Genomic DNA, 18,417 nt, shown 5'->3' with positions numbered 1-18,417 from the left:
GTTAGAAATGTTTGTTCCAATTTTAGTATATGTGCTCCTGAAGCTAGTCCTGGAAATGTTTGTTCAGATATCTCTCTCGGGATCTGCAGAGGATTGATTCCAGGATTCCCGCCCCCTTGGATACCAAAATCCAAGGATGCTCAAGTTCCTTACTATATAAAATGGTTTGGTATTTGCATATAACCACCTATTCTGTGTGTACCTTTTAATACCGAATACAATGTAAATAATATGTAAATAGTTGTAAATACAATGTAACTGCTCTGTAAATAGTTGTGGGAGGCATATTCAAGCTTTGCTCTTTGGAATTTTTTTCTTTCCAATATTTTCAATCCACCATTGGTTGACTCTGTAGTTGAGGAAACCATGGATGAGGGGTGGGGGCGGAGCAACTGTAATAGACTTAGAGCATAAGCTACCACAGTGTTCCCTGATGCCTTTCAGATTATCTCTGTTTTCCTCTTCTCTTCTTAGCTGTTTAGCTGTTCCATGTTAAAGACTGTCAATAGTAGAAAAGTAAATGCATCTCTAGGATATGATTAGCTCATTCATTGATAGGATGAGGTCTGCATTGAACACAGTGGATCTCTTAACTATCACTTATGTAATGTTCTCATTGATTAAGCAGGTGTTGGAAGCAACTTGTTCTTGTCTCTGAGAGCCAAACTACTGTTAATGATCTTCTTTTCACTTCTAAGCATGTTTCCATTGTTCTAGTCAAGCATAGGTGATATGTTTTATATATACGTATTTCTTTTTGATTAATATTCTTCACCCATGTGTAATATGTGTTAATGCATTAAGTCACTTATAAAAACTTTTATTGAATATAATAAAATTGTTGACAGAATACTTTGACATGAAGAAAGATGTTAAAGAATGTAATTATTCTTTTCCAGATACAATTTTTTGTTTTAAAATGAGTGAATAAAATTTTAATGTCACTAGAATTTGTATCTTTGTGTTTTATACTCATAAAAGGTTAATATTTTTACTACACGAAGAATCCATACAGATCAATAAGGAAAAGATTAATGTGCCTGTAGACATATGGGCCAACAAGAAGAATACATTATTTACAAGAGAAATATATAAAAAGAGAAAGTATGAAAAGCAGTATAATTTCTTGTCATTAAGTAAATGAAAATTAAAATGGTAACATGCAAATTTTTAACTGTTGAATTTACAACAAACAAGTAAACAAAATGCTCCCAAAACTAAGCCATTGTGGGTTATGGGAGATAGTGGAGAACATTGTTTTCCACCGCTGATGCTGGTATATATTAGTACTGCTTTTCTGGTGGGCAGTTTGATAGTAGGTATGAAAAGTTTGAATGAATTTACAACATGAACATGGCTAGGCCACCTTAAGACCTGCCTCTGTCCTTGGAAACATGCTCCTCATTGTGCCTTCTTAACCGCCCGCCCCCCCCAAAACTCTAAAAGGCTTAGAGAATAATTTTTATCTTTACTACTTAAAGAGACATCCCTGGGAGGGTTCCATAGCACTTCACGGAAAGTATCCTAAGTTGTTCTAGACATCTCCTGCTCTTCAGAATGACCTATTGGAAGCTGTTGAAAACAAATCAAATCATAAAACATTTTTATTCTGACATATGTATCTGTCTACTCACTTCTCCCAGGCTGTCCCTTCCCTTTCCATCTATTCCTTCTGTTTTATTTGCAGTTGGTCTGTAAAATAGGGTTCTGTTCCCTTTTTGGGTTCAAAATAGGCTCATCACATTCACCATCTAACACTGGCCCCCGTTCCCACCCTCCCACACCTCGCACACGCACATTTTCTTTTCTGTGATAATTATAATGCCCCTCAAGTACCTATGATGGTGTTTTGCTGGTTGTCCCCTGGAATGGATGCCTTTCCCTGATTCACACAGAGGTCTTCCCTTTGGTCAGTCTTCTTCCAGAAGAAAGCCACGTCACCTACACAGTGAAGTTTCAGGGGTCTCATGGGTTTGTGGGCATTCATATTCTATAACTGTCATTTGCTCCACGAGTTCCTGGTTCAGCCACTTGTTATCCCTGAGTTATTCTCTTCAGGCCCGTTAAAGAGGCCTCGACTCTGAAGCTTTTTGCTCTGGCTTCCTGACTTTTGGTTGTGAATCCTATAACTATAAATTGATTATTTACAAGGTCTCTAAGTTAGTACCGTTTTCTACAGTTCTATGTTCCAGTCTATACTAGTGTTCTTTCTCCTAAATGACTTGATTAGCAATGCATTGCATATGTTAAGTTCATATTAAAAATTTTTTTATCACAAATAAATTTTATAGTAAGAACTAAGGTGAGGGTAAGACCTGTAATGTGTGAGGAATATGCTTTCCTTTTACCCAGTGTGAGAAGACTTGTCATGAAAGAAGCTTATTTGTAGGTCTTATTTGATCAGTTTTGGGGAAAAATATGTATGGAAGCTTAAGATCTGGAAATTGATTTCTTTAAAATGATTCATTGATTTCTTAGGAAAGTCTTAATGTATCTCAGTTTGATGACTGCTGCTAGCAGTGAAGCAACCTACCCCTGTAATAGACTTCTAACTTCTTGGCTTGGATGCTCTACATTCGCTTAGGGTATACTGCCATTTTTCTTCTGCCCATGCCTAGTTTCTTCATTGGTCAGGAAAGGCTGGATGGGGCTGTGGTGCAGATTAGCCCACAGTCACTGCAGTAGGGCTGTAGAAGCCTTTAGGACCTAATGGGATGTTTTTAAGGATTAGGGCTGGAATTAAGCTTATATTGCTTCTGTTTATGTGTTATTGGCCAGACCCCAGGCATTTGGCCCCAATCTAATTGCAAGAGAAGCTGGGAAGTGAGAAGAGCAGAGGGATTAGGGATTAGTACCCATTGGTACTTTGGTTGTGTAATGCTTTACCTATCATTTGGTAGCCCTTTATTTCTAGTCTTTTTGCATTTTTCTTCAAGTTTTCATTAAAATAGTAGCATCCAGCAGTTTTAAAACCTCTTTGCCGTGGTGGATTCATGTCAATGTATGGCAAAACCAATACAGTATTGTAAAGTAAAATAAAGTAAAAATTAAAAAAAAAAATAATAAAACCTCTTTGATTGCAAATCCCACAGTAATAGCGGAGTCCTTGCAAGGGAAGGGCAGTTCTGAAGAAACTGAGTGTCAGTGAAGCATGACTTATAAACTGTTGTACGTTATTATCCATCTTTCTACTGTTTGCTGTGTGCTCAATCACTTAGTTGTGTCTGACTCTTTGTGACCCCATGGACTGTAGCCTGCCAGGTTCCTCTGTCCATAGGATTTTTCAAGCAAAAATACTGGAGTGGGTTGCCATTTCCTCCTCCAGGGGGTCTTCCCAACCCAGGAATCAAACCCATGTTTCCTGTGGTTTCTGCACTGCAGGTGGAGTCTTTACCTCTGAACCGAATTGTGTCTTGTCTCATAACTTGAGTGTCACTTCCACACTATCTTTTTACAACTCAAAAATTTTAGTTTCCCTGGAATGTTTTCCAGTGGATTCTGATTTTCCAAGTACTCTAAACCCCTAAAATTTCCTGCCAAATTATACTATTAGGAACAGAGAATTCCTTCAAGACTCAACCTGTGCTAGAAAGAAAATATCCTCCTAACTTTTCTAAATAAAGCTTGGAAGAGATATCCATCTACTGGCTCACTCCTAAGTTCTGGTAATTAAGTTCTCTGTAAAAATATCAAATCAAGAAAGCCTTCTGATGTTTATCACATGTTGTATTTGATAGTGATATTTGATCAGTTTGTTTTAGGACTTGACTTTTTTGTTAAATGTCTCAGTAGTTGGCTAGTACAGTGGGAGAGGGATGTCATGGTTGCTGCCACACAAATGAGCCACTTGTGTGGGCATCTGTCAGTTATATCCGCACTGGTGTTCAAATTTATTTGTGTCATGGAAACCTAGGGCCAAATACCAGAGGAGTCCTAGAAGCAACTCTGGCAAGCATAAATTTGATGGCAGCTTCATTATAATTATATTCCTTTGCATGGTTACTCAGCTGTATCAACATAATAGCTTTCCATCCTAGAGGCCAAATAAGATAGAGTGATATACAAGCTGCTCACTATATCTCAACAAATTACATTATAATAGATGCTCTTTTCAACTGTTTTTTACCCTGTAATCAGACAATTCTGGTCTTTTATAAGGAGGCAAAATATGGCTGTAGAAATCTTTTTAAAGTGTAGAGAATTGAGAATAATATTATTTTCTGTTCCTTAAAATAATCATAAGTCATGTGATTGCTTTCAAATCTGGATTATCTACTTTAAGAGGTATTGGGACTGTATATTACATTGGTGATGATGATGATAACAACAATTGTTGGTATTTAGTGAGCATTTACTATATGCCAGGAAGTGTACTTTGTGTGTGCCTGGGTGGTAAGTTGGTTCAGTAATATCTGACTCTTTGCAGCCCCATGGACTATAGCCCGCCAGGTCCTTCTGTACATGAGATTCTCCAGGCAAGAATACAGGAAGGTTGTCATGCCCTCCTCCAGGAGATCTTCCCGACCCAGATATCAAACCCAAGTCTCTATGTCTCCTGCATTAGCAGGCGGGTTCTTCACCACTGATACCACTGGGAAGCCCACATATAACATTTCACTTAATCTTTGCAAACTCTATGATGTAGGTGTTTCAAATGAGGAAATTAAAACAGAGAAATGTTTACCTTGATCAAGGTCACTAGGATTGTAAGTAGTGAAGCAGAGAATTAAATTCAGTCTCTAACATTTACGCTCTTAAATATTTAAAACTCATTAATTGATTGTGACTTAAATATGCTTTAGGGGATTCCCTGGTGGCTCAGACGGTAAAGCGTCTGCCTCCAATGCAGGAGACCCAGGTTCGATCCCCGGGTCAGGAAGATCCCCTGGAGCAGGAAATGGCAACCCATTCCAGTACTCTTGCCTAGAAAATTCCATGGATGGAGGAGCCTGGTGGGCTATAGTCCAGGGGGTCGCAAAGAGTTGGACATGACTGAGAGACTTCACTTTCACTTTAAATATGCTTTAGAAGTCCTTTTTGGTTATCTTCACAGATCATAAAAGGAAAATGCTATTGGCTGATGTTAAATGAATTCATTTAAAAGTTTTTGCATCATTACATAAAATTTTACCAATTTATTATGATTGTGAGTTGACATTGGTAGTGAAATATAAACTACTCTTTATAGATTTATGATGAGATGAGATTTATGAATTGAAGAGATCTCTAAATATATTTCCTGCTTCATTTGAAAAAAAAAACAGGGGCCCCCAAAGAGATGAGTACAGAAGACTCATATTTTTGGAGTCTAATGGATAATAATTGCTTGTCAGTTCATTCCTAATGATATCAAAATATCTTATCATATTTAAGATCTTTTTCTATGTTTTAAGTTCTCTAAAATATCTTGTTTCTCTCTCAGTTTGTTCTTTATGTTTTCTTTTTTTCCCCTGATTTAAGAATTAAGCAAAATTACAGAAATAAGTAACTTAGCTAGTGAAAGTGTTCCATAAATTCTTACCCCAAGATTTAGCCAAGAGTAGAACTTTATGAATGCTCCAGGTACCAACATTATTATTATTATTATGTATGTTTACAAACATAGGCTCATATTATACATTCTATTCTACAACTTGAATTTTTAAAATTATTTATTTATTTATTTGACTGTGGCATGGGGAGTCTCTAGTTGGTTTGCAGCATGTGAGATCTTAGTTCCCTGATCAGGAATTGAACCTGGTTCCGCTGCATTACAAGGTGAATTCTTAACCACTGGACCACCAGGGAAGTCCCTGATTTATTTTTTAACTTAGGAATATATCTTGGTCGACTTTACATGTCAGGGTATGTAGATCTGTCTCATTTTTTCTTAACATCGGCATGGTATTTTGTTATATGGATGTGCCAGTGCTTATTTAATATTTCACATGTTGGTGGATTTCTGTGTTGTTTTGAATATTTTGCTTCAGTATTAAAAAAACAGACAATTCACAATAGAAGATACATGAATGGCCTATTGTTACATGAAAAGATTTTGAATAGCATTAATCATCAAAGGAATGCAAATTAAAGCCTCAGAGAAACTTCATATACCCATTAGAATGGCTAACATTAAAAAGATTAACAAGGGACTTCTCTGGTAGGCCAGTGGTTAAGACTCAGGTCCCAGTGCAAGGGACCAGTTTGCTTCCTGGTCAGGGAACTAGATCCTGCATGCTGCAAGGAAGATTGAGGAGCCCATGTGCTACAGCTGAGACCCAGTGCAGCCAAATAAATAAATTTTAAAAAGATTAACACCACTTAGTGTTTTGAAGATGTGGAGCTTCTAGAACTCACATGTACTATTATTGTACAGTCACTTTGGAAAGCTGTTTGGCAGTTTCTTAGAAAGTTAAGCATAACCTTACCATATTACCCAGCCATTCCCCTAGGTATTTACTCAAGAGAAATGAAAACATGTCCAACAAAGACTTGTACATGAACGTTCATAGCAGCTTGATCCACTGGAATGTAAAACTGGAGCCTATTCAGTAGGTTAGAAAGGATAAAGAAAAATGTATATCCATAGAACAGGATATTACTTATAAAAATTCAACAACATGGATGAGTCTCAATATCATTATGCTGAATGGAAGAACCCAGGCAAAAAAGGGTATATGCTGTATCATTTTAGTTAGATAATATTTTAGAAAATGCAGATTAAACTGTAGTGACAGAAAGCAGATCAGTGGTTGCCTGAGGTTGGGAATGGAGGGAAAGGTAGTTTGCAAAGGGCAGGTGGAAACTTTCAGGTGATGGAAAGTTCTATTTGTGAGTTTGGAAAATGTGTAATGACATGTATCCATCATTATGGTATCATACACAGTATTTTCAGTGTCCTAAAAATCCTCTGTGCTCAGCCTCTGCAACCCTCTCTCCTCCAACTTTTTATTTTTCATTAGACAAACTATTTTACGTGTAGCTTTGGACTTTATTAAATGGGGAATAATCTGGTGTTAGAGGCTTTAAAATTTTTACAGATTGATAAATTGGACTGGTCAAGGATTCTGTGTTATACACAGTTCCCTTTAGTAATCTGAAGGAAAATTTATTTATATATTTGGTAGTAATAGAGAGTGCTTTCAGAATATGAAGAACCTCTGCATTCAGTTCAGTTCAGTCGCTCAGTTGTGTCTGACTCTTTGCAACCCTATGAACTGCAGCATGCCAGGCCTCCCTGTCCAACGCCAACTCCTGGAGCCCACCAAAACTCATGTCCAGTGAATGGGTGATGCCATCCAACCATCTCATCCTCTGTCATCCCCTTCTCCTCCTGCCTTCAATCTTTCCCAGCATCAGGGTCTTTTCAAATGAGTCAGCTCTTTGCATAGGTGGCCAAATTATGCATTATTCCTTCCTAAAATTAGTAACCAATTATCTTCAAATATTTTCTCTGTTTTGCCAGATACTGACAATGTGAAGCCATTGGAGGGTGTAAAGATTCTGGATCTAACGAGGTGTGTATTGGTTTATCTAACGAGGTGTGTTTTGGTGACTGAGTTTTCCCTTTCTCTAAAAAAGCATTTGTTTCTTGGATTTTAAGAGGGTGCTTGTAAGCTTATCATTGAAATCTTGGAAAGAGAAATCAAGGAAATTTCCTATAATTTCATTATTCTAAAGACAATTCGTATAATATTTATACATTTCTTTCTAATCTGCTTATCTATTTATACTTTAAAAAATGAAACTATATCGAAATTATAGGTTTATTCACATTTTAAACATTATGTTATATTTTGGCTATTTTTCCCATGCCATTCAAAATTCAACAAAGATATACGATAATATTTTATTATATAGTTGTCACCTAATTACTTAGTCATCCCCTGGATGTTTTTCTAGTATAAAGTAGACTCCCTTGTACATAAATCTTGGCCTTAGAAAATCTTTCAATTTCTTCTTTAGGGTAGAATTATGGAAGTGGAATTACTGCATCAAAGGGAATATACTTTTTAAAGCTCTTGATACATACGGCCAAATCACTTTTATAACAGTTTTAATTCTTACTAACATTATATGAGCTTGTCTGTGTTGATGGACCATTAAGAAACAAATAAATATAAAAATCTTAAAGATGGTAATGAATTTATTTATCACTGTTAACATTGTAGAGTACTGGCGGGACCTTTTGCTACTATGAATTTAGGAGATCTTGGAGCAGAAGTTATAAAAGTGGAAAGACCAGGTAAAACTACTATTCTCTTTAAAACATAGAAACAAGCTAATAAGTATTTTTAGTAGTTCTTTAAATATCCATGTACCTGTATGTGGGATGAGGAAAGAATTGAAATGAAATGATTATTTTTCTTCTCCATTCTTTATTTTCCTCTGTACCTATACTAAAGTTAGATCTCTTTCTACTCTTTACATGCCAAGGGTTGAGCCCTAAGCCAGTTTCTGTAAGCCTCTGTTAGAAACACCGGGGCTTCCCTGCTGGCTCAGATGGTTAAGAATCCACTTGCAATGGGGGAGACCTGGGTTCGATCCCTGGGTTGCAAAGACCCCCAGGAGGAGGGCATGGCAACCCACTCCCGTATTGTTGCCTGGAGAATCCCCATGGACAGAGGAGCCTGGTGGGTTACAGTACATGGGGTCACAAAGAGTTGGACATGACTGAGCGACTAAGCACACTGGTAGAAACTGACATGCAGTGTGATAACAGTGATGCTAATGACATTTAGTGCTGGGACAGTTCTAAGCACTTTGCCTATATTAATTTATTCAATCTTTACAACAACCTGTCACCTGTTATTATTCCTAGATTATAAATAAGAACACAGAGACCCCGAGAGATGTAGGGATTTGTGCACGGTCACACAGCTAGTAGGGAATGTTGAGACATTCATCTCTGATCCTGGTCTTCCTGAGCCCCACACAAGAATTGCTGCTGAGACTGAGGTTAGAGTGAGCCTGGCCACTTTCCCTCACTGTGGGATGAAGGGGAGCCAGGGACCAGGGGAAGGGAAGAGGGGAGAAACAGGTTGTAGAAGGAGGAGGAAGGAAAGGAATCAAAGTCCTTCCAAAAGGAACCCAAATACCCCAACCTAAGTCATTATTTTCTATTTCTAATAAAAGAAACATTTTCCCATTTCAAACTTTTAAATATTTTGAGGTTTTTTCCTTTAGCTAACACTGAAGCTAAGATGAATTCTTTGCTTTTATGTTTTTCATCTGACAACTTTCCTTTCTTCTCTTCCCTTTGTCCACCAAATAAACCTATACTGGGTGCATAATTCTCACTCTTATTTGGTGCCTTCTCAACTCTTTGATGTTTAATTCATGTTGCTGTTGATGAAGCTACTTAGAAAAGTGTCATATTACGTTTCCTATCTCTCTAATAAGCACTTAAACCAAGAGTCCATGTTCTCTGCATTATCTCACAAACAGCTTGTTTTGGAAGGTTTCAAAAATCAGCATTATTATTTATCTTTCAAGTTCTGATGCTGGGACTTCCCTGGTGGTCTGATAGTCAGGATTCTGTGCTTCTATTGCAAGGGGCACTGGTTTGATTCCTGGTCCAGGAACTAAGATTCCATATCTCACATGCCATGTACCATGGCAAAAAAAAAAAATTCTGATGCTTATGGATTTGGAACAGAATTCCCAAATCAATTAAAATGGTCCAGCCTTCTTGAATAGTGTGCATGTTTCTATCAGACCCATAAGAGACTAGATTGCAGTTACGTCAACATATGAATTCACTGTAAGTGATTAAACGCTATAAAGGTGAATACCTGATCTGGAAGATTCGACTTTCTGCTAAATCTTCTTAGAAGGCCCCAGCAGTTAGCAAAAGATTCTCTGATCAGCATGAGAAATATTATATATTTTATATTACATTTTTCTGACCCTGTCTCTGTCAGGCTCCAAGTGATAGAAGAGCCTGGTAAATCCTGCTTTCCAGAGATAGTGCTTCATTTATCCAGTCCGTGATATTTATTGCTTTTGGTCATTGCTGGATACATGCTGAATAATGTTCACTTTCTAGCCGAACGTGTTTTTTTCTTTCTTTGTTTAACAGTTACCACAAAACTTCTAATTACCACATTGCTGTCCAGTTTCAGTGCCACATGCTTTCTAATTTCAGCCATGGGGTCTTCCATTTACAGGCAGAATAGTCGATCTAATTTCTCTTGCTGTTTCCCTTGGTCTCTAGGTTAAATATTTGTAGAGTTGGCCCTTTGTGTCTGGTTGGTTGAGTCTGTGGACTTGTGAACTTTAATGATCTGTGGTTGGTAGAATTGGGGGTGCTGTACCTGTGGGCATAGAGGGCCAGTTGTAGACTTGAGCATCTGCCATTTTGGAGTCCTCGTTGGTGCTGGAACCCTTGAGGATAATGAAGGAATGACTGTATTCTTATTAATTTTAGGAATCACTCTTCTCTATTTGTGTAGACCTGTTTCTCCTTTGTTATTTTTTTGCTTTCCACCCTGGGGGACCCTTTCCTTATTTAGAACTTTATTAAGTCCCATAGCTACATACTAGGCATCAAACTTTTTTCCTAGCAGGTGTTCATTGCTCTTTTCCTAACTAATTTCTCTCTTTCCTTTAACTCTTCTGTTCAGTACATTTTAATGTTCATATATTTTGTTTTTCTGAGATAATTATTCAACAGATATGAGGGTAAAGTGATTTGGCAGTATTTTCAAATTTTAGTGGAGAGTTAGTCTTTTTTAGTGTCCACTTCTCCAGTTCTTAAATTTGGTTGGTGGCTTAGACAATAAAGAATCTGCCTGCAGTGCAGGAGATCTGAGTTTGATCCCTGGGTTGGGAAGATCCCCTGGATGAGGGAATGGCTACCCACTCCAGTGTTCTTGCATGGAGAATTCCAGGGACAGAGGAACCAGGCAGGCTACAGTCCATGGGGTCACAAAGAGTCGGATGTGACTGAGCAACTAGCAGTTTCACACTTCCACTTTCTCTAGTTCTTGAATTAAATTTGGTTGTAGTTTTCTGACTTGGGACTTAGATTATTCTTACTTGAGTAATTAAAGAACATATCAAGCTTAAGTATATTTTTTTCGAGTTTGTTGGTGAATGTAAGCTGTATGACGATAGGGCTAGGCAGGTAACCTAAATGAATGAAGAAGGCTGGCCATCAAATGATGCTGCTGTTATTTCAAAGTTGTCTTTACTTACTGCTATGTCTGCTCTGCAGAGAGTGGTGCTTGTGACCTAGTAGGCACCCAATAAATCTTTGCTGAATGAATGAATATTTTGAAATATCATTTAAAAAAAGAAGTCTGAATTTTTATCTACTGCTTCTGGATTTTGAAATCATGGCAGATAGTTAAAAACTTTAAATAGTGTGTGGGTCAAATAAAACATGTTTCTCAAATTGCTAGTTTTACAAGCTTGTGACCTTTAACCTTTCATGTGCCATCAGTACTCCCTTTCTGCTTCTCTTAAACCCTGGTTTATATACTAGGGATTCTATACTAGGGATGGGCTTTCCTGGTGTCTCAGTGGTAAAGAGTCTACCTGTAATGCAGGAGATGTGGGTTTGATCCCTGGGTGGGGAAGATCCCCTGGAGAAGGAAATGGTAATCCACTTCAGTATTCTTGCCTGGGAAATCCCATGGACAGAGGAGCCTGATTGGCTGCAGTCCATGGGCTTGCAAAAGAGTTGCATAAGACTTAGCAACTAAACAACAACAACAACAACAACAACATACACTAGGTCTGGTAGGGAAGCCATGTGTGTGTGCATGCTTGATTGCTTCAGTTGTGTTTAACTCTGTGCAACCCCAAGGACTTTAGACCACCAGACTCTTCTGTCCATGAGATTGTCCAGACAAAAATACTGGAGTGGGTTGCAGTGCCCTCCTACAGGGTATCTTCCTGACCTAGGGATCAAACCTGCATCTCCTCCATTGCAGGCAGATTTTTTAAACCAATGAGCCACTGGGGAAGCCCCCCAGGAAAGCCATGTGGGCCTCCAATTTAGATTTCTGACATTATCTCCACCCGAGAGATGAATGTGAGTGATCAGAGATGAATGTGATCATTTAAAATAAGCTAATTTTAACCTTATCTTGATGTTGCTTCGTTAAAAAAATTTTTTTTCTTAATGTATTGAGACCTTCAGAAAAATAGAAGTGGCTGGACTGTCTCCTGACTCTGGCAGGTCCTGGCTGGTCTTGGAGATTCATATTCACACATACCTTTTCCATGAAGACTCTAACTGGTCTATTACTGGGAAGTTGTTCTTGTGGACTCTTGCACTTTTTTTTTTCCCCTGATGTTTTGAACATGTGTTCAGTTTGATACTTAGCATTTATTGCTTTGTTTCCAGTTCATCCCCAGTTAGAACTAATGCTTTTCTCCTCTTGTTCTCTCCCCTTCTCTTGTGAGGTTTTTTCCTTTTTGTTTTTCTTTTTAAATCAAGGAGTCTATCGTTTAGCTTCTGTTTTGTTTTCTAAAAGGCTGTGTCTGTTTTTCTTTATCAGTTTCAGTGGGTAAAGTTTAATGGCCTAATAAATTAACTATATCATTTAAATGAGATTAGAATTTAAACTTTAGCCCATACTCACAAATTATCTCTTATTGGAGGGGCTAGTAATACTTAGGTAGTGATTAGTTTCTAATATCTATATTTAATTGAACTTATAAATTTTTTAATTTAAGTGATACTAATTTGTGCCTATTAATTGTTAATTCACCTTCTCTGTTCCATCTACATTGTTTGCTTTTTGTGCAAAGAAAATTTTTTTCTGTAACTCTATAGTGTTGTCTTTGAATCAAACACAAGTACTTTTCAGGTCATTTGAAGTAGATGTCTCAAAGAAAATACCCTATTTTTGATGGTTTTAAACATTTTACTTTGAAGCAAGACCTTGATAACTAAAATTTTATTCTAAGCTAGTATTTTAAATTATTTACATTTGCTACTCAGTTGCTTATTTTGCTTTTTCTGATTTATTACTGCAGGATTTAAAAAATAGATTTATTTATTTATCATTATTTTATACCTAGCCTCAAATACCACTTTATAAAGACTTATCATTTTTCTGATTCAAATTATATATATAACAAAAATCCTTTACAGACCTAACATTTTGTTTGCACATTTAATGCCAGAAACACTGAAAGAGCTGACTTGTTTGTTGAATTAGGAGAGTAATTTTTTCCCTTCAAACTTGCTGTTTATGTATCTTAAGACTGGCATTTGGATATTCTGTTCTGGATTTTTACTTTCAGGGTTGGGTTTTAGTGAAAGAAGTTATGGGAGGATTTAGTGATTTACATGAACAGGGAAAGAATTTGGGCAGTTCTAACAAGCTCCCATGGCTCCTTTAGGTTGCTAATTCCACTGAACTAAGCTGATCTTTGTAGTCATCTGTGAACATATGAATGAGAAAATTTGTTGGTTTGAAATGTCTCGTGATGTTCCAAGGTTAAAATAGCTCATACTGTTATTTTCAGGAGCTGGTGATGATACACGAACTTGGGGTCCACCTTTTGTGGGGACAGAAAGTACTTATTTTCTCAGTGTTAACCGAAATAAAAAAGTAAGAATATTACCCCCTTTTTTCTTTCTTTCCATAATCCTCTTGTAGTAACAAAACTTTTGATAGCATTGTGGCTCATTTATTTCTACTCTTTTTTTGTAGATATAAGTAATATTTTCAAGAAGTGACATTTTATTCTATTCATTTGCCAGTTACCAAATAGAAACAGTAGACCTTTTTATTTTCCTTTTCTACTAACTTAAAGCATATTGTGAGAATTTATAATGATTTTGAATGGAAATAATTTTATTAAGGAGAGAAATCACTTGATTGTTTTATGTTTGTTATTCTTTTGGAGATTGCGTATTGTCTATATTTGGGATCATTATTTGAAATTATTTTACTGTAGTCCTTGCTATCATTTTAACATATCCAAATTGCAAATAAAATCAGTAAAAATGATTTAAATGTTTCTTTCTGAGGAAAATACATTTACTTTAAGAAGAAAATTGATGATATGAATGGCTCTCCTACTGAACTGTCAGTAATTTTTCTTTATCATAAAGAAAAATCTTTAATATGCTTATTTAATATGCTTATTTTTAATTTTTAGAGTATAGCTGTTAATATCAAGGATCCAAAAGGGGTGAAAATCGTCAAAGAGGTACAGTATGCTCTGTAGAAGGCATCTTACCCCCTGGGTTGTAATTAGGGATTTGAATATCAGAGTAAAAGTGTTTAAAACATGATTTTGTTGGCAGTCTGAAATTTTGCTATAGATGTCTTTGAAGAGTTTGCTGCTGTTCAGTCACTCAGTCGTGTTGGACTCCTTGCAAACCCATGGACAGCAGCATGCCAGGCTTCCCTGTCCTTCATCTCCCGGAGCTTGCTCTAACTCATATACATTGAGTCGGTGATGCATCCAACCATCCTCTGTCGTCCCCTTCTCCTCCTGCCTTCTTAGCCAACTTTCTAACCAGTTGGCTTTTCACATCAGGTAGCCAAGGTATTGAAGTTTCAGCTTCAGTATCAGTCCTTCCAATGAATATTCAGGACTGATTTCCTTTAGGATTGATTGGTTTGATCTCCTTGCAGTCCAAGAGTTTAACTGCTTTTACAGTAAGTATAACTTGCTTTATAATTTCTGGTATATTGTGTATGACATTTCTCCATGGTGTCAGAGTGTTTAGTTATGGTACTATTATCTATTGCTGAGTGCTTGCTTTGCATCAGATCTTAGGCCTGGGCACTTTGCTAATATTATTTTCTTAAATCTTCATAATTTGCTTTGTAAATAACATATTATAGCCTCATTTTCACAAGAGGCAAAATGGGTCTCAGGGGGCTTGAATGATTGTCTAAAGATCACAGAACTGATAAAGGGAAGAGCTGAAATTTGAACCCTGGGTCTATGTCACTGTAGAGCCCAATCTTTTTCTAACATTTATTCAGATGGTTAATGCATCCAGACCTGATCATGGTATCTTTCCTTGAGGGGACAGGGGAGCACAGTGGTTAGGGACATACCTTAGTGTTCGCTTCTAGGATTTAAATCCTGCCTTCTTTAATTGCTAGCCATGTGACTTCAACAGGTTACTTAACTTCTTTATGTATCAGTCCCCTTATTTGTCAAATGAGGGCAATAATAACTACTTTTTTAAAAGTTTTTATTTTATATTTATATGGCTGAGTGGCAGGTGGGATCTTAGTTCCCTGACCATGGATCAAACTTGTGACCCCTGCAGTGGAAGCGCAGAGTCTTAATCACTGGTCCGCCAGAGAAGTTCAATAATACCCACTTCTTAGGGTTGTTAGAATTGAATGAATATGTATAAAATGTATAGAAGGGTGCCTGCCATAGTTAGCACTCATTAAGCGTTAGCTTTTCATTCCAATCACAAAAAAAGGCAATGCCCAAGAATGCTCAAACTACCGCACAATTGCACTTATCCCACATGCAAGTAAAGTAATGCTCAGAATCTCCGAGCCAGGCTTTAACAGTACTTGAACTGTGAACTTCCAGGTGTTCAAGCTGGATTTAGAAAAGGTAGAGGAACCAGAGATCAAATTGCCAACATCCATTGGATCATCAAAAAAGCAAGAGAGTTCCAGAAAAACATCTACTTCTGTTTTATTGACTATACTAAAGCATTTGACTGTGTGGATTCCAACAAACTGTGGAAAATTCTTAAAGATATGGAAATATCAGATCACCTTACCTGCCTCCTGAGATCTTTATGCAGGTCAAGAAGCAACAGTTAGAACTGGACATAGAACAACAGACTGGTTGCAAATTGGGAAAGGAGTTCTTTAAGGCTGTATATCGTCACCCTGCTTATTTAACTTATATTCAGAGTACATCCTGCAAAATTGCGGGCTGGATGATGCACAAGCTGGAATCAAGATTGCCGGGAGAAATATCAATACCTCAGATAACAGATGACACCACCCTATGGCAGAGAGTGAAGAAGAACTAAAGAGCCTCTTGATGAAAGTGAAAGAGGAGAGTGAAAATATGGGGTTAAAACTCACCATTCAGAAAACTAAGATCATGGCATCTGGTCCCAATCACATCTTGGCAAATAGATGGGGAAACAATGGAAACATTGAAAGACTTTATTTTGGGGGCTCCAAAATCACTGTAGATGGTGACTGTAGCCATGAAATTAAAAGATGCTCCTTGGAAGAAAAGCTATGACCAACCTAGACAGCATATTAAAAAGCAGAGACATTAGTTTGCCGACAAAGGTCCGTCTAGTCAAAGCTATGGTGTTTTGAGTAGTCATGTATGGAGAGAGTTGGACTATAAAGAAAGCGCGGAAGAATTGATGGTTTTGAATTGAGGTGTTGGAGAAGTCTCTTGAGAGTCCCTTGGACTGCAGGGAGATCAAACCTGTCAATCCTAAAGGAGATCAGTCCTGAATATTCATTGGAAGGACTGTTGCTGAAGCTGAAACTCCAAAACTTTGGGCAGCTGATGCAAAGAGCAGACTCATGGGAAAGATCCTGATGCTGAGAAAGATTGAAGGCAGGAGGGGAAGGGGATGACAGAGGATGAGATGGTTGGATGGCATCACTGACTCAGTGGGCATGAGTTTGAGCAAGCTCGAGGAGTTTCTGATGGACATGGAAGCCTGGTATGCTGCAGTCCATCAGGTTGCAAAGAGTTGGACACGACTGAGTGACTGAAGTGACTTACTGAGAGAATATTCTGATATTTTATCCTGAATAGTGAAGATTTCAGACTTGATTTAAAAAATACTTTACAAGTTCATTAAGGTTATTCATCTAAAGTGTTAGATGTGCTTTTTCCATCTAAAGTGTTAGATGGAATTCATAGCTCTTGCTCTCAAGACGTCAGTGTACATTAGAGTATTTTAGGCCTACATGTATGATTCTAACCAAAAGAAATGAATTTGCTAGGGTGTCTTTCTCACTCTCTTTGGATACTGCCTATGTCTTCCAGCATACTGTGATAAGGTTTAAATTGTAACTTTATGGGCAGGGTTTCTCTTCAGATCTGATTGATAACAATGAAGTACATTTCAAATAATTAAACTTAAATAGATTTTTTTGGGTCTTAAATCTATTGCTTTCAGCTAGTTATACTGTTCATAAGTTTTATATCCATGTTGTGAGTATGAATCATGGCCAGTAGAGCAGTGTCATGGGTCTTATTTTCCCCCCAAATCTTATCAGGAAAAATTCAAACATACAGAAAAATTGCAGGAATAGTACAATGAATTCTTAAAATTTGTTTTCAATTGGTGAATGACAGCTTATATTTTTTTCTCTCCTCTTTAATCCAAATTCCTTTTAAAATTATTTATTTTTAATTGGCTCTTTAATCCAAATTCCTTTTAAAATTATTTATTTTTAATTGGAGGATAATTGAGGAAGAGATGGTTGATAGCATCACCAGCTCAATGGACATGAACTTGTGCAAACTCTGGGAGATAGTGAGGGGCAGGGAGGCCTGGTGTGGTATAGTCCATGGGGTTGCAAAGAGTCAGATATGTCTTATGGACTGAACAAACACAACAAACAATTGCTTTATAATGTTGTGTTGGTTTCTGCCATATAGCAACATGAATCAGCAGTAAGTATACATATGTCCCCTCCCTCTTGAACTTCCCTCCCGCCTCCATCCCACCTCTCTAAGTTGTCATAGAGCACCGAATTGAGTTCCCTGTTTTATATAGCAGCTTCCGACTAGCTCTCATATGTGAAACATTACCATATGTTTTACATATGGTAATGTATGTTTCAGTGCTACTCTTTCAAGTCATCCCATCCTCTCCTTCTCCTTGTGGACTCTGTGTCCACAAGTCTACTCTCCATCTCTGTCTCTATTCCTGCCCTGCAAACAGGTTCATCAGTACCATTTTTCTAGATTCCATATATATTTATTATGGAATTTTTATTCAGCATTTTTTTTTCTCTTTCTGACTTATTTCACTCTGTATAACAGGCTTTAGGTTCATCTACCTCACTAGAACTGACTCGAATTCATTCCTTTTTATGGCTGAGGAATATACCATTGTATATATGTACCAAACTTCTTTATTCATTCGTCTGTTGATGGACATCTAGGTTGCTCCCGAGTCTTGTCTATGTAGATAATGCTGCAGGGAACATTGGGGTACATGTGTCTTTCTCAACTATGACTTTCTCAGGGTATATGCCCAGTAGTGGGATTGCTGGGTCATATGGCAATGGCACCCCACTCCAGTACGCTTGCCTGGAAAATCCCATGGATGGAGGAGCCTGGTGGACTGCGGTCCATGGGGTCGCTAAGAGTCGGACAGGACTGAGCAACTTCACTTTCACTTTCCACTTTCATGCATTGGAGAAGGAAATGGCAGCCCACTCCAGTGTTGTTGCCTGGAGAATCCCAGGGTCGGGGGAGCCTGGTGGGCTGCTGTCT

At 37.6% G+C, this 18,417-nt stretch overlaps 1 protein-coding gene across 1 annotated transcript in view; it reads left to right on the top strand.

Moving 5' to 3' along the window:
* Positions 1 to 18,417, top strand: part of SUGCT (succinyl-CoA:glutarate-CoA transferase) — a 776,171-nt gene that overhangs the window by 3,654 nt on the left and 754,100 nt on the right. Inside the window, exons 2-5 of the mRNA XM_040259493.1 lie at positions 7,445 to 7,496; positions 8,151 to 8,224; positions 13,465 to 13,550; positions 14,104 to 14,154. Coding sequence (XP_040115427.1) covers positions 7,445 to 7,496; positions 8,151 to 8,224; positions 13,465 to 13,550; positions 14,104 to 14,154 — 263 coding nt within the window. The remainder of the gene's footprint in view (positions 1 to 7,444; positions 7,497 to 8,150; positions 8,225 to 13,464; positions 13,551 to 14,103; positions 14,155 to 18,417) is intronic.

Source organism: Oryx dammah, unplaced genomic scaffold, assembly GCF_014754425.2.
Source record: "Oryx dammah isolate SB20612 unplaced genomic scaffold, SCBI_Odam_1.1 HiC_scaffold_18, whole genome shotgun sequence".
NCBI classification, from domain to species: Eukaryota; Metazoa; Chordata; class Mammalia; order Artiodactyla; family Bovidae; genus Oryx; species Oryx dammah.
Note: the sequence above shows the minus strand (reverse complement) of the source record. Positions and strands in the feature narration are given on the sequence as shown.